Genomic DNA, 18,570 nt, shown 5'->3' with positions numbered 1-18,570 from the left:
AACAACAAAAGCCCCATTCTAGTCCACTCCTCTCACTACCTTATTTTCCCCTTTTTCTTTTTCCTTTCTGTTCCATTTTTCTTTTTTTAAGGAAAAGAGAACTCTAATAAAGCAGATGAAGGACTCCTTCCTGGACAAATGATTTAAAAATTCAAACTCTGAGAGAATGGCAGAGTGACATTCTGGTTACTATTTTCTTTAAAGAAAGGCTACCCTTCCACATACCCAGCCTATTTAGACAGAGATCACAGAGGGAAGTACCAGCCCTGGAGCAAGTCGCTGCTCCATTAAGCCTCAGTATTCACTGAGTCCTTCCCTTCACCCTACCCTCTGCCCCCACCTTCTACACAGCATCCACAAGTGCACACACATTCACAAGGAAGCCTCTTACACAGAAAGGCACAACTCTTTAGTAGTCCTGCATCTCCTTCCCAAGAGTCCTTACTAAAATCAAATGCAGAATCAACCTGCTTGTGTAACTAAGAGTGCCTTCTAAAGCATGGTATTTACATCAGTCAGATGAGAGTCCACAAATCTCTTCTTCTGCAGCCTCTTCCTCAAAATCTATTAATCAGTCACAAGAAAAGGGGATTGCACTGAGAACTTTGTTTCTCCTTATAAAGGGGGAAACAGAGGAAAGATGTACAGTCAGCAGGTTGCTAAGGAGCAGGAGGGGAGTATGAGTGAGACAGCCTGATGATGGCTCTCTGTGGAGAGGCGTGATATCTGATGATGATGCTGGGACTCCAAAACTGCAGCAATTTCTTTTGTTGTTGTCATTCATTCCTTCATTCATTCATTCACTATTCATACATTACTCACTCATTTTACATCTTAATCATAGGCCCCTCCCTCCTCACCCTACACCCCACTCTCCCTCCCTTTTACCCCTACCCCCTACCCCTTCCTCAGAAAAAGGGAGCTTCTCCCTACAACCCACCCCAGCACACCAAGTCACATCAGGACTGAGCACGTCTTCTTCCTTGGTGGCCTTGCAAGGCAGCCCCACCAGGGGGAAGTGATTAAAAAGCATGCTACACAGTCTCTATCAGAGACATCTCCTGCTCCCCTTACTAGGGGACCCACACGAAGACCAAGCTGCCCATCTTGTACATATGTGTATGGGGCCTAGGTCCAGTCCATACATGATCTTTGGTTGGTGCTTCAGGCTCTGCAAGCCCCCTGGGCCCAGGTGAGTTGGCTGTTAGTCTTCTTTTGGAGTTCCTGTCCCCTCCAGGTCCTTCTACCCTTCCCCGCCCCACTCTTCTACAAGGCTCCCTGTGCTCTGCCTTATGTTTGGCTGTGAGTCTAAGCATCTGTTTTGATCCAAATTGTGGCAATTTCAGAGAGACTTAAATAAATAGAAGTTTTGTTTTGTTCTGTTTTGTTTTGTTTTTGGTTGGTTGGTTTTTTGAGACAGGGTTTCTCTGTGTAACCTTTGCTGTCCTGGACTCACTTTGTAGACCAGGCTGGCCTCAAACTCACAGCAAGTGCTGGGAGTAATCTTGGCAGGCATGGTGGTACACACCTTTAATTCTAGTACTCAGAAGGCAGAGGCAAGTGGATCACTGGATTTGAAAACAATCTGGTCTCCATAGGGAGCTCTGGGCCAGCCAGAGCTACACAATGACACCCTGCTCAAGAAAAAGGGCTCTTAGCAACCTTAAACCATGGAATCTTAGACAGACATGAAACACTTTGTCTAACTGACCTGCATACACAGCGGCTGACTGCTGCAAAGACTGAATCTGTCCACGATTACATCCATACTTCTGATTAATTTCCTTTAAGGGAATTTCACTGATTAAATCCAGTAACACGAGGCTTGTGAAAAACCTAAACGGAAATCATCGCAAGTGTTGAAAGAGATCACTTATAGCTACTATGAAAGTGTAACACAATGCTGTAAACAACTGCAGACCAGAAAGGCAACGGAGAGCTCATCACCCTCTGGGGGAACAACAAAAGAAACAGGGCTAGTGGGCAAAGACTCAGATCACGTGTTCACAGTAGCCTTACATCCTTACCCACAGCTAAGAACTAACATCCCTATAACAAAAAGACCCCACTTTCAGTGTTATTATCTGATTTCAAGAAATAATACTTGGTTTAAGAAATGGGATGGCACAAATACATCTAAGTAGATTTGATACACGGCTATAAAATGAATACAATTGAGTCAAGTGACAGTATTAGTTATAAAATCCAGCCTTGATTTGAAATGCAAGATAGCACAAATAATCCAAGAGCCTTATAAATCTGTACTCAACTATGATGTAGACCATCCACTCTTAGCAACTTTACTGCATTATAAAGCTTAACATGTTATACAGTTTCCCATGTGAATGTCTTAGCACCTTCTAGCTGGTAAAAGGTTACTTATGAGGGTGCTACAGAGGACAATTCCAGATAAAACCAGCATGAATGGAAGCTCTGACTCAAGAAAGAAAAGTAATTAAATGTCATCTTTAAGACCCGCAGGCATAATGACTACTAAGTTACAAGTTGCAAGAAAAATTAAAAAGTCAGAAAATTAAATAAATAGGAAAACTTTAAGAATTTCACCATAGTTAGCCAAAATGTTCATATTGTTGTCATCAAAGTGGCTTAGTAAAGTGGATATGTATGTGAGCCCACCACTGATGAGTGCTAGAGGCTCCTTGATGCTTACCTTTTATGGATGGCCATTTGCCGATGCTGCCTCTCAGTTCTGGCTACTACTTTTCCTTTCACACATCGAGCCAAAAACCCTTCCTCCACTCCAACCAGTTCTGCCACTCTTTTCATAGAAGCTGGTAATTTTTCCCATAAACAGAAAAATCGATACCAGTCAATACCAATCCAATCTTCAAACACAGGTGTAACCTAAGGAGAATCATTGTTTTAGTTTGAGTAATTGCTCAACGGTGAGCTGTGTGGAGTTCAGTGGTAAAACCCTTGCCTGGCATGTGCAAGGCCATGCACTCAAGCCTTAGCACTGGACAAAACCAAACAAACCCATTATACCACATAAGCCACAAAATTATAAATGTAAACTTCATAGCAAAGACAATGGCCTCAGGACACGGAGAACATCTGTGATAATAACCCACTTGTAAGGGAACATTTACTCATAAGTAACTCACTGACGGAATAGACACAGGCAGAGGGTAAGAGAGAAAGCAGAGAGGTCATGGGCGAGGGGAGACTGACGGTTAACCACACAAACTGGATTTCATGGGATGCAAGTCTTTGATCATAGACATTTCAGCCCAAGTAGCTCTGACACAAGGTATTATCTTAATCATTTCGTGTAATTCAAAGAAAAAATTGGTAAAACGGAAGGAAGAGATAAGAGAGGGGGGAAATCAACACTCAAAGTTGCCATATTACCTAAATATTTGACAAGAGAGCCATGAGACAAAGGAGAAATAGACAAGTGTCCTAAGCACTGGAAGGAGGAGGGTGGAAGCAACGAAAGATGGACAAAAGCATCCAGATGTTAGAACATGAAAAGACCTCAAAGACAGATCATTATAAATGTGGACAGAGCAATGAAAACAAACAAACAAGACACAAGCTTAAAGGAATAAAAGGGTGCATGTCTGTAATGCAATTAGGCAGCCGAGACACTGGATACAAAGTTTGAGACCAGCCTGGTAAGTTTCAAGCCAACCTAGTAAACCTACAAAATTTGAGGCTAGCCTGGGTTTAAAAAAAAAAAAAAAAGACATTTAGGAACAAAAGAAAGAAGGAATTGGGGTGAGAGGTAAAGGCAGGAGTAAAGAATAAAAGAGAGAAAAGGGGGAGGGAAGAGAGAGATGAAAGGAGGCAAGGGAAGGGTGAAAGAAGGCATGGCACCATTTGAGCAAGAACAGGGCATACACACAACGACTGCTACTGTGCTGAAGCCAGAAGTTGAATTCAAACAGTCTGGATCTGGAGCTCACGCTCATGGCTGCAGCATAATGCGCGTGACATTGCTAAGCCACAGCAGACACTGATGACACCGCTCTCAGATGCTTTCCAGTCACATTAGGAGGCACCTAACACTGAGCCTGTTACTATCCATGTGTTGTGTTTGCAAAAGGAGAAATAAAGACACTGTCTTGACATTGACCCTTTGCACACACTGTATTTTATTGAAGGCATTCCTGATAAGTCCTCATTCTAATGACAATTTTAATGTTTTTTTCCCTTCATTTGCTCATCAAAGTATATACATCTGTGACAAACATTTCTGGTTAGGTTCTTGCTAAAGAACTTGATATTGAAACACATCAAAATGGTTACTACAGGTGTAGAGGATGGTCTAATGCAAAGTCCCTGTGATAATTGATACTGCCAACCTCCCATGCTCGAGACTCACAAGGGCCAGGCCTCCGGACATGCTTATGAGGGTACCTACATTAGACTGAGTTGGGAAAACCCACTTGAATTATGAATGAAACCCTTCCATGGGCTGGGGAGAAAGGAAGCTAAGCTCTACGTCCTGGCCATGTGTGGTGGTCTGAATAGGAGTGGCCGCATAAACTCATGCATTTGAATGCCTGGCTCATGGGGGTGCCACCATTAGGAAGTACAGCCTTGTTGAAGTGGACATACTTTTTGGAGGAAGTGTGTCACTGTTGACTGTAGGGGTGGGCTTTGAGGTCTCAGAAGCCCAAGCCGGTTCACTTCCTGCTGTCTGCAGATCAAGATGTAGAGCTCTCAGCAACTTCTTCAGCCCTACATCTGCCTGCATCCTGCCATGTTTCCCACCATCATGATAATATGTACTAAACCTCTCAACTGTAAGGCAGCCGCAGTTAAATGTTTTCCTTTATAAGAGTTGCTGTGGTCACGGTGTCTCTTCACAGCAGTAGAACACTGACTAAGACAGCAATAAACCCTTACTAAGAGAGTATGATGCAATGAGGCTAGGTGCCTCAGCCTTCCTTCCATCTGTACCTCCCCTATCATGATGAACTGTGAGATCAAACAAAACCTTCCTTCAGTTCTTCTCTCAGGGGATTTTGTCACAGCTACAACAAAAGTCATGAAGGCCCATTTAAAATTCCTCCTGAGAGCCTGGCAAAACACATCTCAATATTCAGTAGCTAGAGCCAAGAGGATCAAGCATTCCAGGCTAGCCTTGGCTACACAGCGAGAACCTCTCAGTAGATAAGCGAATAGCTTTGCTTTTAAATAGAACTTACCAGGTAGACGATGTGAAGGTCATTCTCTAAAACAAAGCCTTTCATTGCTCTTTGGAGGTCAGCAAAAATATCTAGGGTATCAGCTGGGGAAAGCGAAGAAGAAAGAGTAGCTGACCCAAGATGTGTTGGCTGGTACACCTTTCCTGGAGCGAGGAGTACAGGCGTCAAGGTTAGAACCGACAGGCAGCACTGCCCTTCTCTACCACACATCAAGGGCTCTAAGCAATCAATAAGCAGAGTCTTAGCTAACATGTGGAAATTTCTGAGCAAAAGTTTAAAAAGTGAATACAATATAATCAGTAAGCACTTGTGCCTGTGCCTGGGCTTGAACTCACCTCCTGCACCGTCACTGGGCTCTGCCACCTGGATGAACTCATTTTCTAACAGCCACGTCACACAGGCATCAATTGCCCCAAGATGAACATCGTCTTCATTTCTCTGAATTCCTTGCTTCCCCTCCTTTACACCAGCAGCCAAGAACGTGCAGGCGGCATACGTCTGCATATCTTGTGATGTACTTGCCACTCCACCAACAATTATCTGAGAGGAAATGTTTGAAAGTTCTGTAATTTTTATAAGATGTATAGAGCCTCAGGACATCAAGTAAATGAAATGACTTTATTCTCTCACAATATCTTCAGTCTTTATGCAGATACAGTTTATTAGATCTTTTGTCATCACACATTACAAATACGGATGATACCTACTGACAACATAACCTTTTCCTTGAAAGTGAGATATTTTCTTGAAAACAAGAAGGAAGGGAACTAGCTGTATATGTAAAGGAGGTAGCGATGGCACACAGTCATGCATCTAATCAGTCTTTGCTCCTTCCTCCAGGACACATAGACCTGTAGAAAGGCTACTCATGAGTACCTCCCATTCAGAAGGATGGGAAGGAAGGGCAGACAAATATGAAGTTAGTGTTTAGTGTGTGCTGTCTTGGGCTCAGCCTCCAGCATGCTAGGATCAGAAGCACGCACCGCAGGTCCAGGCCTACAGTAGGCTTCGGGGTTTTTTATAACTTGATTTGATTTTAACGTCCACACGTATTTTCATAATAGAAGAACTAGGGTTCATTTTGTCATCTTTTCTTTAAACTCAAAATGCAATAAAGGCTATATATAAAGTAAAAAGATGAGCCACAGTTACAGCTCAGGAGTAGTGTGCACACACAGCATAAACAACACTGATTCCAATTCCCTACACCACCAAAAGAAAAAGTTAAAAAGAGCTACGTGTCATTTGGTTCTTTGTTTTGAAAGAGATTGATGTGGTAGTAGCTATGTTAAACTCCAAAATAACTACATATATATATGTGTGTGTGTGTGTGTGTGTGTGTGTGTGTGCATGCGTGTGTGCGTGTGTGCGTGTGCGTGTGTGTGCGCGTGCGTGTGCGCGTGCGTGCGTGTGTGCGTGTGCGCGTGTGCGTGTGTGCGTGCGTGTGTGCGTGCGTGTGTGCGTGTGTGTGTGTGTGCGTGTGTGTGTACAAACAACCTATACATGTGTATATATGTGTATATGTATACATAAATCAGAATTTATTTACCAACTTATTTAGCAGAGCCTGAAGAACATGTATGTGTGTAAGTTTAAATATATGCAAGAAACAGATTCATACTTGGGAAGGCTATAAACATAACAATCTTGTTCTTAAAAGAATAAAATTCTACTCTGATTTTGACATATTCAATTTCTGATGGGCATAGAAGAGCAAGCCATGATTTCCTGAACTCCTACCTCCAGAATAGCTCGTATCATGCTAGCTGTGACTTCTCCCCGCCTCTGCAAGCAGCTGCGCACGGGCTCCAGAGATCCTCGAAGCAGAGCGATGCCCTTGGATTTCTCAGAGTTCTTACAAACTAGGATACTTTCACCTACAACCAAAACCACAGACTTGGAAGATGAACTGTGACACCCTCTCCCAGCCAGAATGTTAGAGATTTTAAGCTTGAAGACTACAAATATCTGTGCCAAGTTACAGTCACAAGTTTTCATCAATCAGAATCATTTGTTCCTTCATGGGAACAAAAGAAGAGTAAGGCGGAAATTAGCTAGCTGGAAAGCTCCCCTAGAGCCTGGGAACTTGAACTTAATTTCACCTTATGATCAAAATGGAGCCTGAAAACAAAATGGCAATACTTAGGATAAGTCTTATTTGTCTGATTCCCAAACTGGCTAATGCATCATTAAATAGCTACGTAATTATTACAAGAACTTTGAAAACTGCAAAGTAAAATGCAAATGTAAATACTAGCTACATAAAAAAGAAAGAAAAACTATTTCACCAGTTTTAAAAGACACTTTAAAAACTAGTAAGGTAAGAAACCATTTTTCAACTGAATCCAAGAAACACAAGATAAACATCTTGTAAAGAAAGTAAAATGAAGTATACGTGTGCAATGTTCTCACGTTATAAAAAAAGAAACGCAGCACTATGGTGGTGATCTAAGTATTCGGACGAGAGAAAGGACAGATGATGATTCTCTGAAAATCACTGCCCAAGTAAAATCCTAGAGAGGATAAAATGAAGGGAGTCCACATTAGCTAGTCTCTGACTATCTGAAGAGGACTGCAAGGACTCAGAGCTGAGGGTGCTGCCAAGCCCAACAACCTGGGTGTGATCCCCAGGACCCATAGGGTGGAAGGGGATCATCAACTCCCTAAGATGCCCTCTGACCTCCACAGCAAGGAGCCATACACATAATAAGCAACACAAAACAAGATTGCAAAAGGTCATGATAATAAAAGCAAAACAAGGCAGGTGACACACACCTTTCATCACAGCAGAGACATACAGATCTTTGAGTTCAAGGCCAGCCTGGACTACAGAGTGAGTTCAAGGACAACCAGGGCTAAACAAAGAAACCCTGTCTCAAAAAAATAGACAGACAGACAGACACAGACAGACAGACAGACAGACACACACACATACACACACACCAAGCTTTCAGCAAGATGGTACAGTAAGAGTCCCCAGGCTTCATTATCCACGCTACCCTGACTCGTATTCCTTTGTAAGACCTTCAGAGCTTTGTAAAAGCCTCACAGAGTTTGGGAATGTGCCTGAAAATCATCATAAGCAACAGCTAATAAAAACTACAAGAGAAGCTAAGAGAAATACTACCACTTTAAGTCATTCATTTCTTTACTGTAAATAAGGATAGTTACACAGAAGGCTCAGGGTTTCTCTAAAAAGAAAACTCAACTAGAGGCAGACATATAGTTCACTACTGGCCTGAAACACTTATCAAGAAGCTCACTCCAGGCTCAAGGCAGTATGAAAACAGAGGGTAACAGCAGCTAGTCATCTGGGGCCACAGAAACAAAACAAGGGGGCACAGGTCACAGTGACCAGCATGGGACCTCAGTGGGAGCTCTATGCACCTGCTGCAGTGGTGCCCAGCAAGAAGTACCAGCCAACAACACGGTCCATGCACAAAACTAAGCAAATTACTCAAGAAGTGATGGGAGGTTCTAATTCACCTGGATCCCTAGTGCCTAAGCCTCAGGCCTTACCCTCAAAGCTCAACCTAAGACCCCAAAGGGAAGAAACACCACAGCAAATTTAGCAAAGAGCAGGACCAGTCCTGGCAGATGCTAGAGTTTACAGTGCTAAGCTCAGGCTCAAAAACCACTGCATGTATAATGGGATTAGCAATATAAGTTACCTGCTTGTTCTGCAGTTTAAATTCTTCACATCCCTCATTCCCTCCCGATACCCCATCCCTCTCTCATCCCCTCTTCCCTCCCTCCCTTAGTCCTCAGAAGGGGGAGCCCTCCTCCCCTAAAATCTGACATCAGCCTATCAGGTCTCATCTATACTACCTGTAACCTCATCCTCTGTAGCCTGGCAAGACCGACCTGCCAGGGGGGAAGTGATCTAAGTTCGGTGGCCAAAATGCATGTCTGAAGTAGTCCCTACTCTCCACATGGAGGACCCACAAGGAGACTGTGCTACTACATCTGAGCAGAGGGTCTAGGTCCACATCATACATGGTCCTTGGTTGATGTTTCAGTCTGTGATATACTGTGGTTATCCTACATTATATGGCTAATATCCACTTTTGAGTGAGTATATACCATGCATGTCTTTCTGGATCTGGGTTACCTCACTCAGGATGATCTTTTCCAGTTCCATCCATTTGCCTGCAAATTTCAAGATTTCCTTTTTTTTTTTAATAGCTGAATAGTAATCCATTGTGTAAATGTACCATAGTTTCTTTATCCACTCCAGTTGAGGGACATCTAGGTTGTTTCTAGATTCTAGTCTTTTATTCATTTGAGTAGTAGTAGTTTGGCAACTATATTATTTTGTGACTATTAATTTGCACCCCTGTCTTTTATAAATGTTACATGTTGGAAGATAATCTGATGTATTTTGATGCTAATTACTGCTTAATGCCCTGTGACTTACCTTTTGCTTAATAAAAAGCCATCCCACCTGGGCAGGGCAAAGGAGATAGGTGGGGCTAGGAGAAGAATTCTGGGAAGAAGGACTGCCAAGAGGAGAAAGGGGAGAGACCTGAAGGGAAGAGAGGAAGGCTGCCATGGATTAGATGGAGGAGAAGCACATGGGTGGCATGGATGGAGAATCTGGCCCAGATGAAGAACATTAGCAAGTATTTGGGACTATGGATGGGAGGTAGCTTGATAGAAGTTATTAGAAGCAGATGGCATGGGACTGAGACAGGGATCCCATGCCTGAGGCCCTACTATGGAAAGTAGTTTAGAAGATTGATATCTGCTCTGCCCCAGGTTAACTAAGGCTATTTTAAAATATAACAAATGTCTGTGTCTTGTTGATCACTAGCGAGACCTACAGATAATACAGATAATTTTAAAAATAATAGTTACATGTAAATGATTTCTGTAGAAAAATCTCTAAACCTTTGATGTAGGCATTATCAATATTTTACAAATCATTTTGTCACTTACTTACATTTTGTTACTAACTCAGAAGTACATTTTTCTGTTTCAGGACTCCTTCTATTATGGGAATGTCTGAGTACCTAACAAAAGCTAACAAACTTCCATTAATACCACTCTGGAAACCCACTTACCTGATTGTACTATTTACTAAGTTTTTCTCACAAAATGCTGTGTAATCATTTTGTGCAAAATCAAGTACTGCCAGCTCTGATTGTGGGTGATCCTTTCTCATAATCAATTTATCAGATCACAATTGCTGTAAATTTTATTCATTTTAAGATCAAAGATCTTGCCATTGACAATTACCTTCCCATTGTTAGGACCTTGTTTGTGCTGCAAGTGTAGCAGTGTTTAGTCAACTGTAGCACAAAAGCAGAGATAAAATAGCTCCTAAAAAACTAAAAAACAAAACAAAACAATACTCCACGAGCCTACCTAGGCAGGGAACCAATCACAACTCTGAATTTCCACTGAGCTCTGGACCTTGCTTGACCCATTCACCCTGAGTAGCAGGTCCATCTAACACTAGGTCCCAGCCTAAAGATCCTGAACTAGTTGGAGTTTCTATTGCTCTGATGAAAAATTATGACCAAAATCAAGTGAGGGAAGAAAGGGTTTATTTAGCTTACACTTTCACATCATAGTCCATCACTGAAGAAAGTCAGGACAGGAACCTGGAGGCAGGCCATGGAGGAGTGCTGCTTACTGGCATGCTTAACTGTTTTCTTATAGAACCCAGGAACTCCGGACTAGGGATGGCACCACCCACAATGGAGCAGACCCTTCCCACCAATCACTAATTTTAAAAAAGCCCTACAGCCAGACTTTATAGAAGTATTTTCTCAATTGAGTTTCCCTTCTTTCAGATAACTCTAGCTTGTGTCAAGTTAACATAAAACTGTTGACCCCTTCTGAACTTGACACAAAAACGCATCACAGTAAAACCTTCCCTTTTTTGTTCTTCCCAAAGATCACACATTAATAGCAGCATTACACTATAAACACATTAATAGCAGCATTACACTATAAACATTCCAATTTTTAAAAGTCCCACAGTCTTTAAAAATTCAAATACTGAAAATTTCAATCTCTTTAAAATTGAAAGTCTTTTAAAAGTCAACATCTGTGAACTATGGGATCCTGTAAAAAAAATAAAAAATAAACGTAAAACTTTCTTACTTCAAGGAGGAGGAACCAGGGCACAGTCACAAGCAAAGCAAAGCAAAACCAACTGTAAATAACTCAGTATCCAATGTCTAGGTTCAGCTCACGATCTTCTAGGCTCCACCAAGGGCTTGGGTCACTTCTCCGACTCTGTCTTCTAGGCTCTGGCTGGCTCCACTCCACTGTTGCTGCTATTCTTGGTGGTCATGCCATGATGCTGTTATCTCCAAAAACGCTGGAATCTTCTGCTGCAACTAGGCTGCACTTTCACCAATAGCCTCCCCCGGGCTCTCCTTGGGGACTCTAACCTTGCCACACAGTGCCAAGCTTCAGCTGCTCTCCATGACCTCTTCGCACCTTCAAACCAGTACCACCTGGGTGGCTCTTACACTACCAAGTTCAGCTGCCAGCACAAGGTACAGCCTTGGCTGCCTCTGGAACACAGTATCTGTAAACTGACTCTCAGGAACCACTTTCCAGAAGACTTCACCTCAACGGCTCTTGTCTCTTCTTAGTCTCAGCTGATGCTCCAGCCCCAGAGGACCAGCAACCATTGTCCCAGCAAAGTCACTTTAGCATTTCTGGTCTCTTGTTAGTCACAGCCAGTTCTTCTGTTCTAGCTGACCAAACTCCACAGATTCTTCACACACAGTGCTCAGTAGAGTTTTTATCTCCCTCTGAAAGCACTGCAGTCAACATATTTATCTTCCAAGCTCCTACAGAACAGCCCACTGAGCTATCAACATTCTTCTACCCCAAAAGTTCCACAGTCCTTCCACAGCCCTCCCAAAACATAATTAGGTTTGTCACTGCCATTCACCACTCTCCTGGTACCAACTTGTCTTAGTTAGAGATTCTATTGCTGTGATGAAACACCATGAATAAAAACAACTTGGGGAGGAAAGGGTTTATGTGGCATACACTTTCATGTGGAAGGAAGTCAGGACAGGAATTCAAACAGGGCAGGAACCTGGAAGCAGGAGCTGTTGCAGAGGCCATGGAAGAGTGCTGCTTACTGACTTGCTGCTCCTCATGGCTTGCTCAGCCTGCTTTATTATAACACCCAGGACCACCAGCCCAGGGATAGCACCACCCACAATAGGCTGGGCCCTCTCCTATCAATCACTAATTAAGAAAATGCCTTACAGGCTTGCCTATAGTCTAATCTTATAAAGGCATTTTCTCTATTGAGGTTCCTTTCATTTGGATAACGTTAGCGTATGTCAAGCTGACATAAAACTAGCCAGCACAGACCCCAGTGAAGATCTCAAATGATGATCAGGAGGAAACATACCCTAAGGTGTATTTTAAAGGTGATTGCAACAGACAACCAGTAACTCTGTCTGATTTCATAGTTCAGCCAAATCAGCTCTAACAATAGAACCTAGGCAGTAGCCCCACTTAAAATCTGACTGAAGTCAGCAACCTAATTATATGAAGCAAAAATGGGCCCAGTGGGCCCCGCCATTACCAATTGCAGCACTCAGATTCCCCGGCTAGACTAGCAATAAGGGCCTATTCCTGCCAAGCAATAGCCATGGAAACCAGAAGTGGCCACTCTATACATGCATGGTAACCAATTCAATGACACAAGATGGCAAAGAATTAGGAACCCATACGACTTCAAAATATACCAACAAAATTCCAGTGATGGACCCTGAGAAGCAGGGAGCTGAGAAAGAACAGATAAAGGTTGCATGTAATCGTCTCAAAGATGTCTTATGAAATATAAGAACATTAAAATGAAATGAAATTTGGAAAACAAGATATAAACAAAGGAAAAAGTTTAACAAAGAATAGAAACAATAAAAATAGGAATTGCAAGGATGAAAAGCACAGGACCCAGCTGCAGAGTGCCAAGTGTGTCTCAGCAGCCACTCAGGCAGACGAAGAGCCAGCGTACCCCAAGACTGACTGACATGAACCTGAAACACTTACAGTCAAGACTCACTTTTGCATAACAAAAGCTAACGTAGAAAGTGATGAGTAAGGAGTAGAAACATATTTAAAGACATAACGGCTGAAAATGTAACCAAACCAGAGAACAATGCTAGCGCAGCCTTAAGGGCTCACCAGGACGTATAATATCAAAACTCAGAAACCAGCCTGAGAGGTGGCTCAGCAGCTAAGAGCACAAGAGAACCTGGGTTTTATTCCAGTACCAATATGGCAGCTCAAAACCATCCAGCTCCAGGGGATTGAAGACGCTCTTCTGACCTCTGAGGGCACTAGACACACATGCGTCACATAGACATCATGTAGGCAAAATACTTATACATATAAAATAAATAATGATACTTTAAAAAAATTCAAAGGCAAAGAAAACATTCTAAAGGCAGTAAGCATTAAGAAATATATATACATAAGGGAAGCTCAGAAAAAAAATAAGCAAGTTTTCAGCAGGAACCCCATAGGCCAGAAAGGGCAGGACATACCTGACCAAGTACACTTTACCCAGCTAAGCTGTTCTTCAGAAATGAAGAAGAAATAGAAAACTTTCCCAGACAAACAAAAGCTAAAGGAATTCATCATTATGAGGACTGCCTCACAAGAATTACCTAACAGTCCTCTTTAAGTCATGTGAATATTAGTTAATAACAAAATATAGGAAAGTTCAAAAACCAATAGTCTAATAGAGAATCATATTCAAAATATTTTATACAAAAGTGGCATTATATGAAGTGATTATATCTCTAGTATGACAACAGGCAAGTCTATTAAGATATGTGTAACCAAAATATTGTCTAAGGATAAAAATTATAAAATTATATGTTTTGACATTAAAATGATTGGGTGGGGAAATAAAAGTATAAAGTTGTGTGTAATCGAACTTATTATGAGCTTTATTTTTACTGAATGAAAATTTTTTATTTAAAAAAATAAAATAATTTACACCACATATGTATTTGATAGCAATCATGCCTGAGAATAATGAAAACTACTTACATATTTCAAATTCATGCTACAATTCAAAGTTGTCTAAACTGTGTCTATATTTGAGTAATGTATTTTCCCCTTTATTAAATATAGTTTTTTTCACATAATATATCCTGACTAGTTTCCCCTCCCTGTACTCACAGTTCCTTTCTATATAAACTGAGGGTTTCTATAGTCTACATAACAAGACATATAAAGGGGTTAGACCACTCCATGGTACAGTTCCTGTAGACAGAGGGACGGAATGTTCAGAGGCATCTGGAGGAGCCCAGAGCAGAGAGAGCAGTAGACTGAACATGGCCAGCAGCCTGGAGGAGGCGAGAGCAGAAGGTGAAGACAGAGAGTGCACGCAAAGGAGATTGAGAGAGCGCAAGACAAAGGACCCAGAGAAGAGTACAAGAGGGGGCAGGAGAAAGAGCATGGCCAAAACAGCGGGGTCACATGAGAAGCTGAGGTGAGGGGAGCCCATGAACTAGACAAGTTTAGGGTATGCTAGGATAACAGCATGGACTCCTGACATGTGTATCAAGTATTTGGATGCTGGGGGAGCCAGGAGACCAGCCTGCTCTTTGGTATACATTAGGTGCCACAGATAGACATTTGTCCTTTCTACCAGTGATAAGAAAATGGCTCCTCTGGTGGCAGGAACCAGCTTCCTGAGAAATGCTGGCTGTTGTCTGACAGAATTTGAACCTGAAACTCCTCAAATTCCTCTCCCATTCGGATCCACTCCCTTTATGTCTCTCATCAGAAAACAGACAGCCTTTTAAGGGATAATAATAAAAATAAAATAAAATCGTACCTATTGGAATTGAACAAGACAAACCAAAAGAAGGCACAAGAATGAGAGACCCACTTGTTAGCAAACTCAGTAATCCCATAAAACCACTAAACTAGAAGACACAATACGTATGCGGAGGACCTGGTGCATCTGGCCCTGGGCATCTGTCTTCAGTCTCTGAGTTCACATGAGCTTTGCTCATGTTGATTTAGAGGGTCTCGGTTTTTTGGTGTCCTCCATTCCCTCTGGTTCTCCCTGATGTGTCAGGGGACAGGTCTGATGAAAACATCCCATTAAGGGCTTTTATTACCATTGCCCTAGCATATTCTGTAGGAAGGACAATCAATGGCAGGTAGATCAAAGGGTTTGTGGTTGGGGTAGTGTTTACATTTCTGTTTTGGTACGTGTGCCGAGTGCTGACCTGTACCATGTCTGAGGAACATGACGGTGAAAGCTTTATGTAGGTACCAGTTTCACTTCTTCACGTTCAATGCGTTGTGTAGGGGTTGTCTTCAGCACTGGAGCCTTACTGTCAGTTTGTGGCGAGCAACCTTGGCAACATCCTTGGTTGTTTAGGAATTCCTCTGGGACACATTAGGCCCACAGCTCAATTAAATGTAACCCAACCCCAGCACAGGAAGCTGGCTTTGGTGACAAGAGCTGGCCAAGTGAGGCTCTGTCACCCTCATTATTTGGTGATTTCATGAAGACTGCTTTCATATATGTATGTTTTAGGAAGCTTCTGCTGTATTAAGTTTCTATTCTACCACTTAAATGGCCCTAAATTTTAGCTGTCTCCCCTCCCCCTGTATTCCCAGCCTTGTCTCCCTCTCCTCTCCTCCCCACCTGATCCTTCTATTCAACACGCCCCAACCCATTCATAACTGTGGTCCTTCCTTGGGGGGGGGGGGGCAATGGGTGGGAGGGGGAGGTATTGACCACTAGCCCATGAGGACAAAGGGAGCAGAAGTGACAAATGGCATTCAGAAGGCTGTAAGATGGACAGGACTTCTGGGAGTCAGCCTCAGAAAGGAGCTCATTTTACTGCTTCAGTGGTGAGGTATACAGAGTTCTTAGGGTTACAAGTGCAAAGGGCTGATTGGTCAGAACACAGTACCTAATTATCATATGGGCAGGGGGAAGGGGCAGGACTCTGTACTAAGTCACAGAGTGCTGGCAAGAGGCTCTGTGCAAGGTCACCCTCTAAGCAAGGTCAGGCATCTGTGCCTAGAGACTCTCCAGAGAAGGTCAAACAGAGAGCCCCGCTAAGGAAGGGAATCCTCCATTTTGAGGCAAGCTAAGAGAACTATCCAGACATGGTAAAGTGGGGCCTTAATAGCATGGTCTTCTAACACATAACTATCTACTCTATTTTCCTTTCCTAACAAGATCTGTCTGCCCCCCCCCCCCAGTTATATACCTAACCTCTGTGGTTCTATGGATTATATGTAGTTATCACTGACTTAACAGCAGATATCCATATATAAGACACCATTTTTGTCTTTCTGGGTCTGGAATACTTCACTCAAGATTTTTTTTTCTAGTTTCACTTATTTACCTGTGAATTTCCTGATTTTATTTTTTGTAAAGGCTGCGTAACATTCTGTTGTGTAAATGTACCACATTTTCCTTATCCATTCTTTTGCTGGGAGACATCTAAATTGTTTCTAATTTCTGGTTATTATGAATAGAGCATCAATAAACATGGTTGGGTAGGTATCTACGTAAAGCATCCTTTGGGTATATGCCCAACAGTGGTATAGCTGGATCCTGAGGTAGATTCATTCCCAACTTTCTGAGGAACCGCCACATTGATTTCCATGGTGCCTATACAACTTTGCATTTATACATCAATGGATGAGTGTTCACCCCTTATTCCACATACTCACCGACATGAGCTGTCATTTGCTTTATTGATCTTAGCAATTTTAATGGGTATAAGATAAAAATCTCAAAACAGGTTTGATTTTCATTTCCCTTATGGCTAAGGATATTGAACATTTCAAGTGTTTCTCAGCTGTTTTAATTTCCTCTTTTGAGAATTCTGTTTAAATATGTATCCCATGTTTTAGCTGGTTTGTTTTCTTGGTATCTGGCTTATTTTGATTTGAGTTCTTTGTGTATTTGGATATTAGCCCTCCACCAAATGTATAGTTGGTAAAAATCTTCTCCCATTCTGTAGGCTGTGACCTTGTCCTATTGACAGTGTTCTTTGCCTTGCACAAGCTTTTCAATTTCATGAGGTCCCATTTATTAATTATTGATCTTAGTGTCTGTGCTAATGGTATTCTGTTCAGAAAGCCTTTTTCTAGGCCAATGAGTTGAAGGATATTCCCCACTTCCTCTTTTATCGGTTTTAATGTATCTGTGCTTTATGAGAGGGTACTGATAAGTATGGATCTTTTTGGATTCTTCTACATGCAGCCATCCAATTTGACCAGCATCATTTGTTGAAGATTCTTTTTTTCAGTGTGTATTTCTGGATTCTTTATCAAAAATCAGATATCCATAGATGTGTGGATTTATGTGTGAGTCTTCAATTTAATTCCATTGATCAACATGTCTGTTTTTGTGACAATACTATGCTATTGTTAATACTATAGCTTTTTGGGGGTGGTAATACCTCCAGCATTTCTAATTTTGTGGATATGGATATTCTCGCTCCATTTTTCAGTAAATTTGGGTAGGATTTATCAATCTTACTAATTTTCACAAAGAATTAACTCTTTATTTCATTGACTCTTTTTATTGTTTGTTCCTCTTTTATTGGTTTCAGCCCTGTGTTTGATTATTTCTTGCTGTCTAAAATTTGGGAGTGTGATTTCTTCTTTTTTCTCTCTAGAGCTTTCAGTTGTGCTGTTAAATTAATAGTATAAGATCTATGCAGGTTTTTTGAAATTTTGTTTTGTTGTGTTTATGTAGGCATTTAGCTTGCCTCTTAGAACCACTTTCATTGTGTTCTGTAAGTTTAGGTATATTATGTATTCATTTTCATTCACTTCCAGAAAGTTTTAATTTCTGTCTTGACCCATTTTTCATTCAGTAGAGAGTTGTTCAGTTTCCATGAGTTTGTAGGCTTTCTGTTGTTTCTGCTGTTGATCTTAATCTGTAGTGGCTGGATAGAATGCAGGGGGTTATTTCGATTTTCTTGTATCTGTTGGGATTTAAATTGTGTCCAAGAATGTGGTCAATTTTGGGCATCTGCTTCCCTGGCTGGAGTGCTTATTATCAGCTTTAATTAGTCTTCTTTGTTTTATGTAAGCTTTACAATTTAAAAAAAGCCAAAGCATACACTAGAGAAACCATCAATGGGATGTCCTGACTCAAAGAATACAGTCCAAGAATGGAGTTGTAAGAGAAGAATTCTGACTGCTTGTGAGAAAACTCTAAGAAAACAACAGCAGTCTTGTAACGTCAGTTTCTCCAAAACACGGAATTACTCTTAGATTATGCTTTTGTGCCGCCCTCAAGTGTAGTGGATAGGACTAAATTTACATCAGATTGCTCATTACAATGGCTTCAGTTACTTGTTTATGTGCTTCTGTGGGAAAACGTGTTTTTGCCATGAGCTTGTCCTTG

At 41.7% G+C, this 18,570-nt stretch overlaps 1 protein-coding gene across 1 annotated transcript in view; it reads right to left on the bottom strand.

Moving 5' to 3' along the window:
• Polq (DNA polymerase theta) overlaps positions 1 to 18,570 on the bottom strand; it is a 79,434-nt gene that overhangs the window by 39,183 nt on the left and 21,681 nt on the right. The window contains exons 10-14 of the mRNA XM_051149887.1: positions 6,918 to 7,054; positions 5,513 to 5,717; positions 5,178 to 5,320; positions 2,672 to 2,865; positions 1,712 to 1,836 (exon numbers count right to left, since the gene is read on the bottom strand). Of these exons, the coding sequence (XP_051005844.1) occupies positions 1,712 to 1,836; positions 2,672 to 2,865; positions 5,178 to 5,320; positions 5,513 to 5,717; positions 6,918 to 7,054 (804 nt within the window). The remainder of the gene's footprint in view (positions 1 to 1,711; positions 1,837 to 2,671; positions 2,866 to 5,177; positions 5,321 to 5,512; positions 5,718 to 6,917; positions 7,055 to 18,570) is intronic.

The sequence above is a fragment of the Acomys russatus genome, chromosome 8, assembly GCF_903995435.1.
Source record: "Acomys russatus chromosome 8, mAcoRus1.1, whole genome shotgun sequence".
Taxonomy (NCBI): domain Eukaryota; kingdom Metazoa; phylum Chordata; class Mammalia; order Rodentia; family Muridae; genus Acomys; species Acomys russatus.
Note: the sequence above shows the minus strand (reverse complement) of the source record. Positions and strands in the feature narration are given on the sequence as shown.